The sequence below is a fragment of the Lasioglossum baleicum genome, chromosome 11 (assembly GCF_051020765.1).
Source record: "Lasioglossum baleicum chromosome 11, iyLasBale1, whole genome shotgun sequence".
NCBI classification, from domain to species: Eukaryota; Metazoa; Arthropoda; class Insecta; order Hymenoptera; family Halictidae; genus Lasioglossum; species Lasioglossum baleicum.
In genome coordinates, this window is record NC_134939.1 from 16004970 (window position 1) to 16026693 (window position 21724).

General features: G+C 49.4%; 1 protein-coding gene across 6 annotated transcripts in view; it reads right to left on the minus strand.

Annotated features, from left to right (window-relative positions):
- The window catches only part of Cut (homeobox protein, cut), a 122421-nt gene that overhangs the window by 18962 nt on the left and 81735 nt on the right, over positions 1-21724 (minus strand). For all 6 annotated transcript variants that reach the window (XM_076433640.1, XM_076433639.1, XM_076433635.1 and 3 more), the window contains exon 4: positions 231-552. In XM_076433640.1, coding sequence (XP_076289755.1) covers positions 231-552 — 322 coding nt within the window. The remainder of the gene's footprint in view (positions 1-230; positions 553-21724) is intronic.

Sequence of the window (21724 nt, forward strand, 5' to 3'; positions counted from 1 at the left end):
AAAGCTCGAGGTCTCTCGAGCACAGTGATGCCTCGAAACATTTCTGTAAAACAAATAGGACCTCGGTGCCTGGAAACATTCTTTGTGGAGGAACCAACGAAGTGGTGTGAGGTCCATCTTGCTAAAAATTTTGGTAAAAACGAGGATCCACGTTGCGTGGGAAAAGACGGTGGAGGCATCACTGTGCTCCGCGTGTCCTAGCGTCGAAAAATTGATTTGAATGGACTCACCGAGTGCGTCCGGGGTGTTGGACGACGGTTTCAAGCTCTCTGTTTGCTGAAGCGCCTTCGAACGCTCCATTAGGAGGTGCTCGAGGCTCTTGCCCGGCTCGCCGGTCGGGATCTGCGAGAGATCGACCGATCTGAGCGCGTTGATCTCCCGTTTCAGGTCGTCATAGTCCCTCTGTCGTTCGAGTTTGCTCTCCAGTCTGCTGATGTGTTGTCTGCGCGCCTCGAGCTCCTCCTCGAGCCGTGCCGTCGCCTGTGCGCTGGTCTCTTGAAGACGTTGCAGGCTCTGCTGTAACCTGGACACTTCCTCGACCAGCTGGCTGATCTGCAAACAGGACAACGGATCGCGTTAATCAAACCGTCGAATATATCCTCGGCGAGATACGAGAAGATCCCTCGATCGATGTCTTCTCGCGAGCGCGAAACGCGAGCGGGCGTTCGTGATGTTAATTAATTCGCAGCAGACATCGATAAAACCGAGCGAGAGCAGTAATTGTTCGATATTCAGCATATTCGGGAGCCTTGTTCACCGATCGCTGCCTGTTCCCGGTTGTCATGAAATCGAACATGAACGTAATTACATTACCGTCGATACAAATATAGAATCACATTCACGAAATCCCATTCTACCCCTCGGAGCCGATGCCACCCCTGCCCCTCCACCAACCCCCCCGTCACTCGAAACCCACCCCACCAACCGACGGTCCGATTCAATGCTCGTTTATCAGCGACTAAGGAGCTTAGCAGGAGCTCTTTATTAATTTTATCGAATCGATTCGAGCGAATCGATATCGGCCATCCGCCGGACTGGATAACTTTAAATCGCGTCCGGCCCGAATGTAATTACCCGGTGGATTAAGTTGCACGTAAGGCGCGGCACGTTCTTTCGCGTTCATTGGCCACCGAGACGCCCCATGGCGTTCTACGAAAAACAGTTTCAATTTATCGATCTCGCTCTGCAATTCTGGTCGGTGACCGAGTATCAATTTGTTCGTTCCGAAATGAATTAAACTATAATCTGGAATGGGTTCTTGGTTCGACGGAAGTGATATGACAAGGAGAATGACGCAGGTGTAGATACGCATGATTAAAGAAGCGAGATGTGTCTCTGATGCACTATTATTCCCGTCATAGTTACACGTAATATTAGAATCCTTGTAGGAACAGGGCTCGCCTATTATCCATTGATCGTGCTTTGTTAATAATTTATGATGGCCGTGATCGACCGAACTGTCGTCACGGAGCGTCTCTCATTATTACCGCGGATATGCAAATGCGTATCATGCACCTCGTCTAATGAAAACTCTGCGGAACTATCGATTCGCGTCAATCCACGATAAAATCCAGACAGCAAAAAGTCGTAATTCCGCGATTGAGAAATCGTGGAACAAGCTCGCCGGAACATCAGTTTACGAAACAAAATTTCTACTAAATTCTACTAAATCGAGTAAGGAAACAGTAACCACGGATCGAACGTCGACGTGGGCAACGTTCTCTTCTAAAAAAAGAAAACAATTCCTATCGGGTTCGAACGGTGCTCGATAAACCAGCAACGCGCAAAATTGCTCTGTTTTTTTCAGCCACCCCCCGGAACAGGAAGCGGAGGAACTCGGAAAAACGTGTCATCGATACGAGCCAATATTCCCACGCAATTATTCCCGTATTTTTTATTCCCCGGAAAGACACGCTATAGTACCAACCACGGGGGTGGTTCTTCGAATCAACGAGGTGAACGGAGAGGGTGGCAGCGGCTGACGAGAACAGGGTGGGGTGGTGAAAAGGGGTGAGAGAGGGAGAGAGAGAGAATGAGAGCGCGGGCGTGAATCGCGAGTGCTCGAAAGTTTCGATTCCGTAGCCTATCCACGTGTTACGGTGAACCGGCTACGAAAATATCGGTTGCGAAAGGCTGCGGGGGTGGCGAAAGCCACCAGCCAGCCGGAGACAGTCGAACGATTTTAAAGCTGAATGCGTTTCGCGCGGTGCAACGCCGATGCGAACGAGATCGTATCAATTGTTTCCCCTGGTTAGGCATCATCCTTTTTTTCCAGGGGGGTTAATTGAGGAGCAAAGCTGCAATTCCGCGGAATTCACGCCTCCGGCCGTGCACCGAAAGATCCGGCCCCGCTCGTGTGCGCCGGTGTGAGCGACGGATCGGAAAAACGATTACTCGCTTGTTTTTTTTTTTACCATCCCCCCAACGCTGTTTGACAAACTCTCCCAGTTGCGCCCGCGTTTTCTTCTCTTTCTCTTTCGCCTCCCTTTTTCTCCTGCCCGCGAGGAAATACGATTCGGGGGATGTTTCGCATAGAACTGGAAATTTCATCAGGGCTTATCGCGATCTCGCGCGCCGCGCTTTCCGCGAGCGGGTCAATTTTTAAAACTCGTTTCGGATTTCTAAGGGACGCCCTGTCAGCCGGATTCGTCTTCGAGACATGGATTCACTATTTAATTGTTCGCTTTGCAAATTCTCAAGTGAAAGCGAATAAAGAGAATAAAAATTCGAGTTCACTCCGTCATTACCAGCGCGAGCAGCGGGGGCAGATCGAAGATCCTTGATAGAATGACAACGATTCCCAGTTTCTAATTTATTCACCAGGGTCAGCTACCTGTCAGTTGTCCGCCGTTCTATTCGCAATCGATACACACCTGCCGCGACTCTAAGTTACTTTGCCCCGTGTTTCGATCACACGACCGACAGGCATGGGTTGCAGATAAGTACGCATCGGCGTTCTATACACGTGGAAATCGTTCGACGTCGCCGTTGTCGGAGGGGGTTGGCGGGGAAACAAGAGGGGCGGTGTGTGGTGGCGGTGGTGAGGTGGGGTTGTACGGGAGAGGGTAAGTTCTCGAAGTTGCTCGTAATAATGTCCGCCATTAGCAATGGGGTAGGTTATCGCTTTGCGGACGAAGCTGAGAGGAAGGACAGCTGGAATTAACAGCGTGTCGATATCGTCCAACTTATCCTGTAAGTGCGGCGATCAACGAAACGAAGCTATTTTCGAGGTATCGGGGATGGAATTCTTACGAAAATCCGGATAATCTGTATCGATTATTGCTGTTCGAATGGGGAATTGTTCAAACTTCACGTCGTGCCGGAATCGCCAAAATCCTCCTGTATCGTATCATTTATTAACGCACGGCATTTGTATTAGCTCTCGCAGATTCCTGTGACAATTCGTTTGTACACTCTTCGAATTCTTCATGCTTGTATTTGATGTGTACGTATATATTGTGGGTAGTAATCAAGAGGAATTGGTACATTAGGGAATGAATGTACGGCCGGTGATGGAATAATTTTTATCGCTGTCCTAATTGTTCCCAAAAGCCATTGATAGCGATCCGATGCGGCAGACGTTGGAACGGGTTCTCGGTAAATAGCTGGGCAGAAACTCAATTTGACCGGGGAGGCCACTAGAAACCGAGAGGCTCCGGCGTGCATCGATAATATCAACGAGCACGTTTCGTTCTGTCCGCGGATTCGTTAAATTTAATGTCCCCCGGAGTCGTCCGTAAAACCCGTGGCCCTCGATTGCTGCCGTGGTCGAGCGCGCGAGAGTCGCTCTCCATATTGGATTTCGATCTTGCCCCAGATCTCAAGCCAGCCTATGGCATCGCCGCTGAATAGAGATATTCCGCGGACAGGGGATCATAAACTTTTGTTTTTTGTCTCGCGTTCGGATTATTCAATCTGTCTGGCCGATATGTCGCGGGTAATGAAAAGTACGGGCTCGGTCGAAGATGCGGAGAACCGCCGAGGGGTTGGACCCGATATCAACGCGAAAAGACCAAAAAAAATATGGGAACAGAGCAGAAAGGGGGGAAAAATGCTCGAGTCGGAATTTCCGTCGATCTTTTCTTGGGAAAATTTCGAGAGGGGGAAAAAGTAAGATTAACGAGATAGGGAACGGGTTATTACTATTGTGGCGTATCGCTCGCCCATGCCCGTTCTTCCGCTCTCCTTTTCCGGTTTTATCGAGGGGTAGGGGTCGTGTAACCACTCCGGTGCATCGCCGGTTTCCTCTATTTTTCTCTCCTTCGATCCCTTTCGGGCTTTTTGCCTGACCGACTATCGCCCGCCACCTTCGCTCGGTGCGCGTGCACGCTCCAGCTCAACCCCTTCTCCCCAGATACTCTGCTAAGTTCATTTATTTACATATTTATTGGACCTCGATTCTACACTTTTCAAATCCAGTTACCACATTCTTCGTTTTACGAATACTCTTTCAGCCGATCGGTTAAAATGATATATCCGCATACGTTCGTATTTTAAACATCAAGCGTATGAAAGAACAGATTTCCCCGGAAGGTATGAACGTAGAATTTCGACAAGACCCGAATAAAATAGTCCGAGGATGATAAACAGTGGGAGATGTATTAATGTTCCGGGCTTAGACAGCGCCCAATTAATTCGCGAGTCTGCAAGGTACATTTCTCCCGCTCCATGCCGCCGCGCCGCGCCGCCTCCAGCCTTTTTTTCATCGAGTCAGCTGAAACAAGCCCCTCTTTTTAAAAACCGGTAATCATGTCACGCCGTTCATCACTTCAGCCCCGGGTGTGCCCATCCCCCCGGAGCAAAGTTCACGTTCTCCGGGTCGGAACAATGTCATCGATAGAAGAAACGGCCCTCGTTAACGGGATCCTCGGGAGAAAGGGGAGGACCGGGGGTGGCATCATCGGTGCTAGCGCACGGCCAGTGACCACGAAGGGGGATGATCCGGTCGGGGGGGTTCGAGGGCTACGAGGAGGAGGAGGGGAGAGTGTTCTAAGGGGGGTAAAAACAACCGAGGCTTGATCGATGGTCGCGAGGCATAGTGGCCAGGACGAAGGTGAGCCGGGCCGGAAGACATGATCGGCCGTATGCAAATTAAACCGGAGCCGAAGGCGTCAGGGGTGAGAAGTCGAGCGAGAGGGTTCGAGAAATGGGGACCGTGTCGAGCGAGGATCCAAGTAGCCGGCGCGCGTTGCCATTGTTTCTTGACCGTCGATCATCTCCTTCAACCCTCTGCTCCCAGCTACCACTACCAACAGCATCGCCGACCACCACCACCACCGCCAACAACCATCGCCCATCGCCATCGCCACCCACTCTCACCCCCTCACCCACCCCTTTCGGTTGGGTACCGTGATTTTTGCTATTTGCATTATACACAGGCGTCCGAGGGGCCTTTGTTTGTCGAGCTATTGATCACATTTTCTCTCCCGCGGTATAATCAATCTTCACGCACACTGCCGCAGCCCTCCTCGCACTTATGTGCCGCGAGGGTGCGCGCACACGTGACCGCGGAAACGAGTACGTGTGCGCGACGGCACGCAGGGGGTGCGCAAGGAGGCCGGTTGCTTCGTGTATTAATTTTCGTTGCCTGTCCACCAATGATGCGCCGCGAGGGATCGTTATGGCCGCGCGGCAACCCCCGCGTGTCTCCGCGGGTCGCCTTCCTTTCTTGGTCGAGCGGACGTACGCCCAAACCATCCCCATTGTTTATCCTTTTTCGGAAAAGATGATTCCCTTCAGTCTCGTGGTAACGGTAGTTGTACAAGCTGCACAAGTACTGTATCGCAGTATAAATGTCCCAACGAGAGGGTTGTACCAGTCGAATATATATTTTAATCGAACTGAACTCAACTAATTGCCCGTTGGTCACATAGTCGACAGCAAGGCTCCGAAAATTGACCAAAGCAACATTTGAAAAATTTGTTCGGCTGACAGAAAAGATCGCGACGGTCTCTCCCCTTTCGACGGGCAACGCAAGGTCCGCGAAGGGTGGTTGTGTGGCGGACGTGGGGTGGTGCGGGTGGAAGATCTCGGAGGCTCTCTCCTTTTCTCACCACGAGAGAATGCCAATTAAAAGCCGGGCTCGGAAAGAAAGCCCAATCGATAGGAGGCGGATATCCCTTTCCCTCCCGTCCCTCCGTGAGCCCACTCCCGGCTCCTCTTTCCCTTGCTTATTCTGATTCCCTTTCGCTCTTTCGACGGGGGTAGCGAGGTAGCCGGAGCCGAAGGGTTGCCCAAACTGGGAAGTGGGAATTATGGGCAGGATTAATATGCAAGGACTGGATACGTGCGGTGGCAGGGGGTGGATGGCGAAGCAACAAAAGGGGTCGAAGGGGAAGCGCGGCAAGAGGAAAAGGGGTTGCGTTCTGTCTTCGTCCGTCTGATGTCGGAGGCGAAGAGCCTCGTTTCCCTGCTTGTGTCCCTTCCTCCCTCCCTCCCTCCCTCTCTTCTCTCGTCGTTCTCTCTCTTTCTCCCTCGTTTTCTCTCCTTCCTTCACTCTCTCTCTCTCTCACTCTCTCTCGCTCGCTCGTTTGCTTTCTCTCTGTACCCCCGCGTCCTATCGGCTCGCATCTCACCCCCTCCATCGTCTCCTTACAGGATACACGGCTAACGGACACCCCTATCGATTTTACAACTCGATATATGTGAATACCCACTTGTCTAATGACTGATCGGGCTTCGAGCTCAACCCTTTCCCTCCGACTCACCCCCTTGCCGGCTGGCAGAGCTTCTCCGGCTGCCGCCCCCGGCGAATGTATCTCGCCTCATTACACCGACTACGTGCCTTTGGCCAACATCTCGCGCTGCATCGACGCGCACAAAAATCCGCCCTGACCACCACCTACCCAGTCTTCTTTTTCCGCTCGCCCTCCTCCTACCACCGCCTAACCATCCCGTTTCCTCCTCCGACGGGGTGTAAGTTCGTTTCACTGTCGCTTTTCAACGATTCTGATCGATGCTTAGTTAATTATCGAGCCCCTGCCGAGAGATCCTCTCGAATATCGATGGCCGGGATTAACCCTCGTCTAGCCGGGGTCAAGTCGCTTTTCATCCTTCTTTTGCAATTCCGCCTCAGATTCGCTGCACTACCCCCCAGACTTACGTGATACGCGAGATTTTTCCTGAAAGCGGATTTTCCGATATGCTGTTCGTACGATTCGCAGCTATTCGAGGGAATGCGATGAATCAACAGGGATGAAATCTATCGAGGTATTTAAACGTTATTTGCCCCAGTTGGAGAGAGCTTGTAAATTCTATTGTTGGAAAGTTAATAGGTAGTATGGAGAATGTCGAGGAAATTCGAAGTAATTCGATTCAATCCTCATCTCCAAAAATCCCTCACAATTGACACAATTTAGTCATTTATATATATCGAAACTAACAAATTCAAATTTCGAGATCAATGTTCGATGAATCGTGTCGCTCGTTGCTCGACCGACGCGACAGTTGTTAATTGACCTAAATTTCGTATTCCTGTTTTCTCTCGGAGTCGAATTAAAAACGAAGATGCCTGGCGGCTGCGGATTTAAAATTAGCAGATGTTTATGAAGAGACGTTTCGCTGCGCGCAGGGACCGTGGAGAAGGAGGGTGGCGGCAAGCGGATAAGGGACGCAGGGGGTGTTAGTCGTAACATAGCCCGGCACGAAGGGTAGAAGGCAGAATGTATGATATTTTATTTTAGCGTTCTTCTGGGCGCCGCTAGATAAGCCTCCGAGGATTTATGCTTATTACGAGCGAGCACCGGCGAGGGCACTCTTTGCCGAAACCATTTCTGTACAGACCGTTCCACCTCCCTCCCTTTGTCTTTCTCCCGTTTATCTTTGCTCTTGCTCTTCAGGCAATTCTCTTTCCCTCTCCAGTTCTATTCTATTCTACATGTTTTGCTCTCTCTTCGGTGCAGTTTTATCCCCGTCGTTTTGCGTTATCGTGGCTATTTTTGGAGTTTGCCTCCTTTTTCTTAATCCTCGGTGGGTTGAAAGAAGAAAACGATCTTACGATCTTTCTCTTGACGTACGGCTACCGTAAAATTCCTAAAGTTTTTCGTCGAAATACATTAGCGTGGTAAACGCGATTCTCGTGCGGTAGATATCTGTCAGGTGGCTCAGGAGACAGAAATAAGGCCCGGCTTTATTTCGTAATCAGCAGCATTCGAATCGGCGGCAGTTTGCTGGCATAGAAGCTTATTGACAGAAGCGTTCGATATATCCGAAGCTCTGGGTGACGTTTATGCGTTGCGGGAGGGCAGCGATCGCGACGAACGTTCATATACCGTCGTTGCATGTGTGCACCCGGCCGCCGCATTGTCGCGTTGGCTAATGAGAAAGTTGCGAGCACCCAGGACGAAACGGTCAGATCTGGGGACGCGATTCGTTGCTTCGCCCCAGACAGAACGTATTATTTCATCGACGCTTCGAAATCTCTTGTTTAATCATTCGGTGGATCGGTCAACGTCCTCTAGACAACCAATCCACGTTTTTGCCTTTATTCCTTCCACCATGGTAATTAAACCGACCGCCTGTCGGCCACGTTTTAACAAAATGTTCTCTCCGCCGATCGTGGCAAGTAGGAATTCAACAAAATTTGTATTGAAAACAGCGTACCTCCTAGCGTACCTCTTTCGAAATTTGAGGGAAATGATTGTAAACATTTTTCCCGAAGTCAGACAATTTTCACAGAATAATATTCATGCGAAGAGAAAAATTGCGGGTGAAACAAGTAAGAACGGTGGTCGACAGCGTAAAAAGCGAAATCGGTATTCGAGGAGCAATCGAGACACCGCGTATTATATTGTTGGCAAAAATCCGGGCGCATGAATTTCATGGGCAAGCTGAAGAGATTCGGAGAACCGAGGCGGCAGAGCTGGGGGGTTTCCTTCGTGTGGTCTAATTGGTGGATCCGAAGGGTGGAACTTCCCCGTAAAAACCGGCGCGATATCGAACGTACGTGTCCGCCGACGTTATATGGTTCCGCGTATGATACGTGTCGTTACTCACCCCCTCGGTCTTCCGCAACAGAAAACCGCACCCCGAGCCACCCCCGGTGCCGGGCAATGCAAATCTCTTTTTCTCCGCGCGTCTCGGTTTTAAATGCCACCCTCTCTCTTTCTCTGGCTCCGTCTGTACCTCCCTTACGCGGTCGGCTACCCTTTCCGCCTGTATCACCTCCGACCACCCCCTCCCCGTCCTCCCGAACCCACCCCCGCGTCCCATCGCCTCGGCAGAGCCGCCGTGCGCTCTTTGTTCGTCCCACGGGCCAACTCCGTCGGCGTCGCAACCCTTCCTTCGTGGCGTCGCCCGCTCTTTTTGTCGTTGCGGCTTATTCGATATATTGTAGCGCGTCCCTGGTTCTCTCCGTTGGAACGGGAAGCGAGAGGGAAAGAGAGAGAGAGAGAAAAGAAGGGGTGGACTGCAGGGGGTGGGAGTGATATCGGAGACAAATGACGGACGGGCAAAAAACCAGCGGATACGAGGGACAATTTGCTAACTGTTGATCCGTGACGGGATGGAGGGACAAGGCTCCGTGCGACTTGCGCTACTGTGCTTGCTCATTTTTTCCACCGAGAAGCCGGAAAGCCTTCTCGCAAGATCCCAACGCTAACACTTTGCGGTTCTTGTCGTTCCCAGTTTCTTCCAGCTGGTCCTCTCTCTCTCTCTTTCTAATTTACGATTATTCTACAAATTTGTTTCTTTGAATATATACTATTTAATACATGTTTCATTTATAAAGTAATGCAAAATGGCACAGGACGACAAAGATTGTTTCGCAAAGGGTTCATATCTTGGAATATCGTCAGACATCCCACGGTTCCTCGCCGGCGACGCACCCTTCTCCGCGTCGAGGGTGGAGATATTGGAGACAAATGACGCTGCCAAAAAACAACCCTCCTGACACGGCTTTCCGGCTGATCAGTTACTCTTTGAATACCGGCGGCGTTGGTCCGGCGGTCGTCTAAACCTCGGCAAAATATCCCCGGCGAAATCAGCCCCGAAAAGCTCCGAGGCTTCGAACGCGATGGTGTTCCGTGTTCTTTGGCCGAGGCAGCCTTGGCGAGGGTGGTTTGCACGCGTTGTTGAATTTTATCACCGGCGCACGATCTCTCTCGCAACCGGGCCGAGGGTGCAGCAGAAGGTGAAGGAGGAGGAGGAGGAGAAGGTGGAAGAGGGGTGGGACTCTCGCGTGGGCTAATGAACTTCTCATTGATTGGTTAAAATTTCGTTAATACTCTGACGTGTGGTTCCACAGCTCGCGCGCCGCGCCGGCTCTTCGGGAAGGCGCACACGGACCCTGCAACCCGTTCCTCCTTCGAGCCCAGACCCAGCTCCGAACACCCTCGTCTCACTCCTGGCCGAGGGTGAATTTCGAAGGGTGGTTTCGAACGTTAGTTAGGCCTCTCCGCGGCGGCAGTGGCGGCGGCTGAAGTACCAACACCACTACCACCCTCGCCGCCTTTTATGACTGGAGGAAACTAACGAAATTTCCCTATCGGCGATCAATCCACCCCCGGACCGAGGCAACCCTTTTCATTGATCTACCGGCCTCCTCCGTTCAGGCTCAACCCCTTATCGTAACACCCTTTTGGCCGAGCGAACGTCCCTCGCCGTGGCCATTCCTCTCCTACCCCCGCGGTACCCAACATCGTTCTGTCTCCGCTCTCTCTCTTTCTCTCTGCCTTCTTCTTCCCCATTTCGTCTTCGTCTCACCCCCACCTCGAATCCGAAATATTACCATCGTCCGAGCGTGTCCCCGGTCGAAGGGGGAGAAGCCCGGGCTTCGATGACGGATCTCTAATTTTAATATCGCTCCAGTTCGCTTTGAAGTGCCTTCGTTAGGCACGGGGGTGGACCCGGACGAGGGTTTCTTTGCCCTCATAGGAACGCGACGGCACGTGTTGCCGACCGAACTTAACCTCGAAATCACATGTTGGCGAGGAGACACGCGGGAGGGCTGATTTCTGTCGCATAAGCCGTCCGTGGCCCGCGATCTTGTTCCTTTACACCTTGCTGCAAAGAAACCGTCGATATCTAATTAATTTCGTAAACAACCAACGTAGAAACTATCGAACCGTGCAAGCTTTAGATAGAATTCATATCAAATTGGCAATGAAATAAGAGCCGAGCACTTCGCACCATTATTGATAAATTATTAAACCCTCCGATCGTTCATATTTAATTGCGGGAAAACGTGTAATTCGATACAGTTTGAATTTATGGAGACTCTTGACTCTCTCGATTTGGTCTGGATCCTCGGTATTTTTAATTCTGTATTTAAAAATATCAATATTACCGTATCTCTTTCTCCGACGTAGGACCTCGAGTTATCAAATATTGCAGGGAGTATTAAAATATACTATCGAGACCTCTTTAAACGTTGAAGTTAACTCGTTTCACCCCCATACGTTTCGCAGATCGAAATTCTGTCCGGAACGAACGCGTTAATCGAAGATATGTATAGGGGAGGGGCGATCTTCGAATTAAAGAGCGAAAGGCGAAGAATCGCGGGCCGGTGGCGAATCGCGAAGAACAACAAGACGGAAGGGAAGGAGACGGCCGTGGTTCGGGCACGAGCGCGTGGTCCCTAACCTCAGGCAACCACGATGAAAGAGACCAAGAGGGAAAGGAGGACGAGATGGTGGGTGGAGGATCGAAAGAAGTTTCTGACCCGCTTACGGGGAGTGCGAGCCTTGGAGTTCCCGCTACTTCACAAGAGTTTCCGAAGTGGCGAAGCAGACACCAACCTCCCTCTCGTCTCGGTGCCACACCACAATCCCTTCAGCCGACCGCCCTGCGCTCTCCTCTCCTCTCCTCTCTCTCTCCCCCGCCCCTGTTCGTTCGTCGGACGCGGTGGTATCCTCCTTTCAAACACCCTACCACCGTCCAACGGTCTACGTTGTCGGCTCCTCGTTGTTTGCCCCTTTCGCAGGCCCCCTCAGAGCGGGGATGGAGCCTTTACTTTCGCTCGACGGTGAAAGTGAACGCAGCCACGTTCCGCGTGCAGCTGAACGCCGCCGCCGCCGCCGCGCGTTTAACTGGGACGTCCGGTATAACACGGGTGCCGCGCGCCGAGCATGGGGAAAACTGGGACAAGCCGGAATTTCTGGATCATGGGGGAACGCCGACCGCGAAGCCGACGACAGATTTCCTATCGAGCAGCTCGTTCTACTCGTCGGATCCTCTTCGTTTCAATTCATCAGATTTTCGACTTGAAAGCTGGGTCAAGATAGAGGTCTGCAGAGATTGGACAGAACTTCCTTCTACTGAAACATTCCACACTGGGTGCAGTCTATTTTTTTTACGAAGGTCTTCATTCAAAGGTTACTAAAAGACCATTGAGGTTGAATTAAGTGAACTCCGTCCTCGTGCGCGAGACGTGTCTGCCGAACTTTTATGGGTCACTCTACATGGAAGAGAAGATTTAGAATATTGAAAGAGCAAGATGAACCTGGTAATGGGGATCGGAATGATTGGACCGAAGATTCTAGATCGTCTGCTCGCCATTGGCTTAAATTCCAATGGAGGGTCGTGCCCGAGGCTCTGTAAGGAATGACGTTTTCTCATGTCCTATCGGGAACGTTCGTAGAGTCTAGACGGTTCTAAAGAGTCTAGTCGGTTCGGAGGGAACGTTTCTAATGTTTGAACGGGGTATTGTTTCGGCAGGGGCGGTCTTTTTTTTTTAAACGAAGGTTCCCAGGGCTTCGTTGAGAATCGGATCGGGATCGATTAGTCGATAGAATGCGGAAAGGTCCAGGACCGAGCGGACGGTTCGCGGTGTTCATAACACGATAGGCAAGTCAGAAGCCCGCATCGGTGGGAGGGTGGGCGATGTGGGGTGGTTGGAGGATGAGGATGAGGATGAGGATGAGGATGAGGATGAGGAGTTGGAGGAGGAGGAGGTTTCGATTGTGCCTAGGCTACACGGAGTAGGATGAGAAATCGGGAGGCTGGGTGGTTTAAAGGATTGATAGTAGTGGAGGTGGTCGCGATGGTGGTGGAAGGAAGAAGGTGGGGTGAGTGAGAGAAATAGACAGCCCGTGGAAGGAAGAGCGCGCGGGGGTGGATGAGGATGAGGAGGTGGAGGGTGGCTCCGAGAGGATGCAGTATAGGTGGTACTAGGTGGCTTTAGCTTCATCTCGCTCGGTATCTTACGCCGATACCTAACTCTCGCTCCGTTCTAACCCTTTGCCGGGCGATTCATCCATCCCCTTCTCTCTTTATTTGAGTATAATTATTGATTATTGGACGACGGAAGGCCGGCTACTCTAGGACGTGGAGAAGGCAGGGTTGGTGTAGGTACCAACGTTCGAGAGGGTTGGCTGGAGGTTGAAGAACGGTAGGAGGGTGATTAAGCTATATGCCTGGCATATCCCACCCCTTGCTATCACCCTCCAGTCTGCCCCGCGCGCTCGCTCGTCCTCCTTCTGCGTTCGCCTTTCACTCGCCCACCCCTTCGCCCGCCATCCGTTCTTCCGATACCACGGGGCCGCTGTCTCTCTCAGTCTTTCTGTACTGACAATTAGACTGATAGGTATATCTTAGTCTGCTATCGATTTGATTCCACCCTATCGTATAGGGTGCACCCGCACACCCGGGCAAAATTTACATCGTGTATGCTACAACGACGTCGATCGCGGTGCCGTCCTACAGCAGTTACCTCCAACCCCGGAATGGTGCCTGCCTGCCTGCCTGCCTGCCTGCTTGCTAGCCTGCCTGTGCTTGCCACCCATCCACCCTTTCCTCCCACAACCACCCAACCCCCCTTTTCTGCCTTCTTCCCTGTTCTCGCACTCGTCCGTGTCCACCATCTCTCCGCCTTCGGAGCAGCCTTCGATTATAACCGAAACCCCCGCGCTCTGTCTTTGTAGCGCCAATACATCCGCCTTCTAAGGGGTTGATTAGTGCATTACCACTCGAACCCGTTCCAACCCCGACTCGACCAAAGGAGGGAGGTACGCTACGCTGCTACCATTCCCGTCCCCGTCCCCAACCCCGTCCCCGTTCGCACCGAATTCACGCTTTACCTCCGCACCCCCTATCTCCTCACCACCAAAAGCCTCTTTACTTTCCGCGTCTATCTCGCTTCGGATCTTCGAGAGACGTTTTTTACCTCCCTCTTCTTATTACCCTCCACGATTCCTCGGGACTGTTCTCTCCATCGCTATCGACGTAATCCTCGGGATCTCCGGTGGAGTTGGTTACCGGCACGCCGATCGGTAATTGTGGGATTAATTATGGAACTTACACTCACCCTTGCCGCGCACCAGCCCCGCCACCCCACCCCCGATCCGTACCTTTGGACCCCGATTAATTCGTAATTCAGCGGGAAATCCATCGACTCACCTGAAACAGAAACGGGAAACACGTGGTTAGTTTTAGTTGATCGCCGTCGAATCGGTCTCGATTGGAAATTGGGGCTGTGATCTTTGTGGAATGTGGAATGGAGAGAGGGAACCGGAATAGCTACAATTTTATAGAGTGTACAAATAATCATATTGATTTATACGAATGTAAAATTTGCGTCTTATCTTATTCATTATCATCGTTCACAAAAATCCTCGAGGGGTTAAGTGTGCATCAATCTTGATTAATAAACCCGAAATTCTGTTGAGAATGGAACTTTCTCCCCACATATTAATTCAGTGGCACGATGGGTTTCTCTCTTGCATTCGGCGAGGGGTAAAATTTTTCGAAGGAGAGATCGATGGCGGGTTATTGAAATTTCGCCAATTAATTTTTCATTTCGATCGGATATTAGCGTGGCCGGAATTTTGAAATGGTTGATGCATGCACGAAAAGTATAACTTTCGACGTTTTCCCCTCGAATCCGTCAATCATCGTTTCCGAAACTAAATTCCTTTCCAGAAACCGATCACGGTTCCAATAACGTCGATCTGGAAGCAACGAAAAGTCACGGGACCGGTGGTGGTACGGGGGAGGGTTTCGATAGGGGAATGGGTACGAAGAGCACCGTCGGTTATTAAAACCCCGCCGAAAGCGAGTATCGACGGTGTCCCGCTGGTAGGCGCTCTATTAATTGTCAAATAATGAACGAAGTTAATCGACAGCTCGACGAGTGTCGACCGGGTTCCCACCCTCTCGTGCTGGTGAGAGAGCGCGCGCGCACGAGAGAATGCGACCCTGCCCCGGGTACATCACCTTTATATCATTATATGACGGAGCTAATGAAATTTTCATAGCGTCGAAATATCGATGCGCCACGCTCGATGCTTTGTATCGGCCTATCAATCACCCCTCAGTGTATACACACCCCCATAGGTGCACACATCGATTACGGGTGCCATCCCTTTCCCGGCTTGCACCTCCCGTCCACGCACCGGGGTATATAATTGACGTCCATCCGGCTTCGAAACGAGTGGCCGCTCGTTATCATTCGATTCCAAGACGATTTTCATTGGGGGCTGCTTTTTCCTGCCAAATAGGCCCTACGTTCTGCCGGAAAAATTTAATATCGCACCGAAGCTCGATTACACCGAGCACTATTATTTTTCTTCGTTGGAGAAAACAACAAGGTTAATTGCTAAACTTTCTCTATTGAAATCTTTGACGGATTAGATGAACGGATTAGACTGTAATTTTGATTTCAGAAAAATATTTTCTTCCGAAAGGAGCAGCATGATTCTCCGGGCGAAGTTTATTCGGTGTCGTTCGGCTCGGCTCGAAAAATAAAGGGGCAGACATTAAAAAGGGGAGGGGGGTGTAGGTATCGATCATAAAAAGGAGTGGAGGCGAACGCATCCTCCAGGTACAGGGTCTCGCGGGCCGCAAGAACGTTAATCTCGCCAACGGGAGGGTTTTATCGCCTGCAACCCCCAAGTGACACGCGACTCGTCGTAAAAATCTCAGATGCCCCCTGGGCAGGTGAGCACGCCAGGCCGGAGCTGTAAACGTTGCCGGTTAATCGAGCGTGGCCACGTGCGCGCGCGTTCGACCGTCTACGTGTTCGTGCGTGCCGGGGTTATTACTCTGTCGGAGCGAGAGAATCGCTAGAGAACGAGAGAACGCTACCAATCGGAACACGGAGCATTCCAGAAAGAAAAGCGAGGTTCGCGTCAAGTGGTCACACGGACAAAAATGTCTTCCAAAATTTTTGGAATCTTTTAATTTTCGGGATGAACCATTAGAACCAGGATCTTTCGAGTTTCCAGCCTCCACAAAGCGAAATCCGCGCGTCGAAAAAGCATCGCTCGGCATTATAAACGAAACCGAGCAAAGAGGGTGGGAAAAGGGATGAACCAAAAGAGGGGGAAGCAAGCGGGACGGGTTAATACATCCGTGTCGGTGTGTACGAGTGTGCAAGCGCGCGTTCCATCGGCTCCGTTGCGTCGTTGACAAGCTTGTAAACCCATAAAGAAATTTCATAATAAATACAGAAGCTCGTCGGGCGTCGTCGGACTCTCTTATTTTTCTTTTTTTTTTATCGCGTTGGAGAAATTACGCGCGGCCCGCGTGATCGCTCTCGCCTCTACACTCTCCTCGCGCGACTGCGAGCAAGCTTGTGTGGGTGTGCTTCGCCGCTTGTATATACGAGCATTTGAATTTACAATACTTGGAGTTGTAAAGTAAGGCGACGAGACGGGGGCAAAGAAACGCAGGCCGGCTACGGAACGACACGCTCGCGTGCGCGTGTGTGGCCACGTGAGCGCCAGTGTTTCTGTGTTTGCCAGAGGAGAAGGGAGCGAGAGAGGCGGCCCGGTGTCGTGCGACGTAGGTGGGACATTTATACGGTGGTGAACTAAACAAAACCGTGTTCACGTGGCGGCCGTACAATTTTACGATCCACGGTTGATCTTCGAGCAGTTTCATCGCCCTCGGATCAACCCGATCGACGAACCGACCTAAACGCCTCGCAATCGACGACGATCGCTCCTCGATCTGCCTCATCCTCCCACGACACCCTCTCATTACAATATGTTAACAATTTGTAGCGATAGGCAGATCATTTACAAATTTGCTTACGATCGGTAAACTAAAAGAATTGAGAAAATCGTTGACATAACAAATCTTTTGTTTAACCATTTGCACTCGAATGGCGAGTCTGAGGCGCCACTAAAAATTGCCATACCATTATTCAAAACAGTTTTAACATTCTTAAATTGGTTTGTGTTCTATAAATTGTAAAAAGCTCAACAGTTATATATAAGGAAACAAATTCAATTTGACGTGCACAATGTAAGAAAGATTACATGGAACAAAAATGATCTGGGTTGAAACAAATATCTTGATTTTGGAGTTCAAGTTGCTTCGAGTGCAAAGGGTTAAAAAGAAAGGCGTAATTCATTCATGTTTGTTAGACCTTGTTCAAAATCTTCGTCGCGAGTGTGACTCGTTAAAATACGGCAAGGAATTAAAATGAAGATTCGTCTGTCGGTCTGTTGGAAAAGTTCGATCGAACAGTTTTTGTATTTTTCATCATTCGAGGAGTGTGGTCGATTGCCGAGCGAATTGCGGCGATTAAGTTTAAATGATTTTACCAGCGCAAAAACGGCCGTGGCGGGCTTTTCACGCCCAGGCTGGCGTGTCCGTTCGGCGAGCGTTCATTATTGAGGAACACTCGACGTGCAGCCAGCTGTCGATACACTCGTAAATGGCCGGTAACGCCGATCGAGCGAATTAAGCCACCGCCATTACGGGGTTCCGTTCCGGTTAAGTGTCGTTGGTCTCTCTTCGACTCTCTTTGTCGGGACGCGACACCTTTAATTAATCGGGTTTCTTGTTGCTTGCGTGGGAGCTCTTTGACGGGACGAAACCGACGATCGATTAGCAATTTGGTTATCGATACGCTCGCCGAAAACACGTTTCCCTACTGAAACTATTACGCCGCAGACACTCGAATCATCGAACACTGTATTCTCTGTTCTATAAACGAACAAAATTATAGTCACGATAGATCGATTAGAATTAAATTCAGCGTATAAATCACGACTCGATTAGACTGTCGACTTCCACGACCGTAAACCAGAATTTTTCTCTCATTACGTGCCCTGCAATTAGTACATTATGTAAACGCATTTCTCTCTATCTTGTGAGAAACAAAATAAAAAATCCGGCAGGCTCAGCACCGCGCAGTCATAAATTCCAATCGGCTCGCGAAACGGGAGCGTGATCTATACACGCTGTTTCAGTTAACGTCTCTCTTTTATTCACGGACTAAAATTGTAACGCGGATTTTATGAACGGTTGTCAACTTCGCCGAGATTAATAACTTGTTGCATGCAAAAGGGAAAGCCGAATAAAATCTCTCGCGTCGGAGCGCGCCGCGTGGATTTTTCCATCGGAAACGAAAGTAAAGCTTCCGGTGTCACAGGGGGGGGGGGGGGAGATCCGATTAGTTATTGGTATTGATTATTATTCAACGCGGTCTATTGACAGCGTAGCCGCGGAATGACAGCGTTAAATTCTTTATCAGCGTTTCCTGTGCCCTGGAATTCCGTCGGTCTCTCTACTTGCCGCGCTCTGCGCCGGCCGCGTTAATGCAATTTAGCCGGTTGTCCGGGCGTGCTAAGGGTTTATTATCAAGAGACACGTCTCGATAGATGTTACTCGGTATCGATTAACGACGGTTCAACTGACTCTAATCCCCCGAGCCACTTCCAATTTCAATACATCGGCATCGATTTTGCGGGCACCGTCTAACCGATATACACCCGGTATACTCTTCGGGGTCGCTGGCAAATTTTCAATTATTCCCGGGCTCGTCTTCCCTCGCCATTCTGTTTATCGAGGCATTTACTTAGCCCTATCGATACTAATTCCACTATTAATTTATTTACTCGCGAGGGCGGGCCGACCTTCCCGCGGAACAATAATTAAAACGAAATCACCACCGGAAATTATTATTATATACGGACCGAGGTTCTTTTATACCAATGCTACAGTTGTTTACAGTAGAACTGATAAAAACAAAACGAAACATAACAAAAAAGAAGTATTAACCTAAAATTTACATACGAAGGGACAAGCGCGAAACTAAACAGGTACGATAGTAACAAATAATAGAAATTAGTTTATGTTATCGGCGCACAGGTTCGATCCAAAATCAAGACAAAGCAATTTTGCAATTTAAAAGATTTCTGCGTCTGAAAAATACTGAATGTTGTACTGATCTGTTATTATTGATCTTGTGAAACACTCAGTACAATATTCAGTATTTGTTGTGGTAGAACAATATTCAGTGGTTGTGGTAGAATGATTGTGAAACGATTGCCAATTAAAATTCGTGGAAGGTGCGACTGTTTCAGAGGTCAGGTGTTAACAGGTTACGCCGAACGGCGTAAAGTAAACTCGAAGCTGTTGGTTTTCAATCAAGAATGAAGTATCGGCCGCGCAGGAAATTTTCAATTACCCCGACTGCCGCGACTAATCAGTCATGAATGGAAGGATGATCAGAGAATTACGAAAATTATCGAAGCTAATATCGAACGCGAGACACGACGACGTGGAAGTTGAAGAATTGCGTAACCGAGGACGTACAGTTACGTAAATTGGATTCGCCGCTCCGATCGATCTTGCAGAAACGGATTACAATGTTACGGTTTTAGACAAATTCGAAACAATCGCAGCGGGTTTTTCATTCTCCGTGTTCGAGCGGCCATGAAGCTTTGTTCGAAAAGCCGAGAATAATTTTATGAATCTTTGAGCGACCGCGCGCTCCGCAGTCCTACTTTATTTCCGATTGAAATTCTACAAAATGAAATATCAGGTCGCAACGGTAATTTCCATTCCATGGAAAATTGCACTTGAAAATTCTCATACGGGAATAATAAATTCCCCGCAGCGACTGTTAATGATGAATGTTTCTCGAAACGCAGAATAAACTTGCACTTCGTTGCATATTAACCGGACCGCCCGGCTGTTTATGTAAATTTTACCAACTATCGGGAAACTCGGATTATTTCGATGATAGTTTGAATATTTTAAAAACAGTGTGGAGATTTTATTTCCGATCCGTGGCCGTAGCGTAAACGCGTTAAAATTCGAAGCTTTTGGTACTCGTGGCGTATGAATATTAATCGGCTGTTAATTCGGTCGGTCGCGGGCCAAAAAGGATTAACCCAACTTTCGAGATTTTTTACATTTCAGAGCATTAATGTTACACCTTTTCCATTTTAACTAAATTTCCTGATTAATTGAATGAGCATTTAAAAATTAATGCATTCCGTTCCCCTGGTTTACTAATTTTTCTTCCATGAAGTTAATCGATTCGGCAAATGAGTAGCTCAATTACTATGATTATACTCGATCTCTGGTCGTCTTCTGACTCAGAGTGGCTCGGTAGGTGTAAGACGGAAACGACGACACGAGAACGGCGTGCACGCGCGCGCGTATAGACTTATACACGCGGGTGTTCCATCGATAATGCCCGGATTCTAACGGGTCGCTCAATAACGCGCATATCCAATCCATAAGTTATTAAGGCTTCGTGTGCGTTCGCCAGTGGCTGGCTGCGGAACGTCATGCGGGTAGCTTCGAGGATTGGTTACAATGGCTAGATTGTTTCGCGCTCCTTTTGCCTCCCTCCTTTGGCCCGTTTGCTCATCGGACATCGATCTGATTTAATCATTCCCCTCCGAGATTCGCTGCCTAAGTGGGCGTGGGAAAATCGGACCCACATTCTATTCAGAAACCATTCTCTTTCACCTCGAACTTTCTTCGATACCGATCACCTGCCTTTCGAGCCCGTATCCACTTGAAAACAGAAAATCCTACAAAATTGTTTAAACTTTCTGTGGACGTCTTCAGTGACGTACGAAGGAGACATAATAGTGGGTATACATGCGAGCAATATTTTTAAAGAAATGTTTCACTCTTTGCACTCGAAACAATTTTAATTCCAAAATCAAGACGTTTCTTTCAACACAGATCATTTTTATTCTATGTAATCCTTTTCACATTGTGCACATCAAATTGAACCTGTACGTCCAAAGGCACAAACTTTTGGAATCTTTAGGTAAAATGGGCTACCGATTACCCCTAAACATTGACATGCTCATAGCGGAACCTAATATTAAGGCTTGCAGTTATATCCAGTCATTTTTTCAAAGATTGTGAATTATCTATTTAAATCATAAATACATCTTGTAATATTGTAATACCAACCTGTAAAATTGTTATACCACATTGTAAAGTGAAATGGGCCCACTTAAGGGTCTAAAGGGCTTCAATAAAAAATAAAAAAAAGAAATTGAACCTGTGTTTTCTCATCTAACGGTTCAGCATCTTAGTTTATAGAATGCAACAAATTTAATAAAATTAAAACTGGCGCCTCAGGCTCACCATTCGAGTGCAATAATTAAGGATAATAAATTGAGGGTGCAATAAATTTATTTTTGGCCTCGTGGGCCAGTGGTCGGAGGGGTGGACAAAATGGCAGGACTGCTAACGAACGGAGGGGTCGTGCTCGCGGAATATTCGTCCCATTCGAATCGTTTCGGTGTCTGAAACCCGAGCCGAGGCCAATATTCGATCGCATGCAAGCAACTTTCTCGCGGCCGGCATTATTTTCACTGTGGAATCAATAATTCCGGCGCACGGCGGTGTCGGTGTGCTCCACGTTTCGAAACACACAGTCAAGTCGTCCTCCGTGGACGACTCTTTTGCGAGAAAGCCGGCGAGCGGATCGGAGGCCATCCAGAAAAGAAGACAGCCGACGAAACATCCAACAAGGTAAATGGGTACCAGCCACTTAAACAATGATTTAAGACCGGCCACG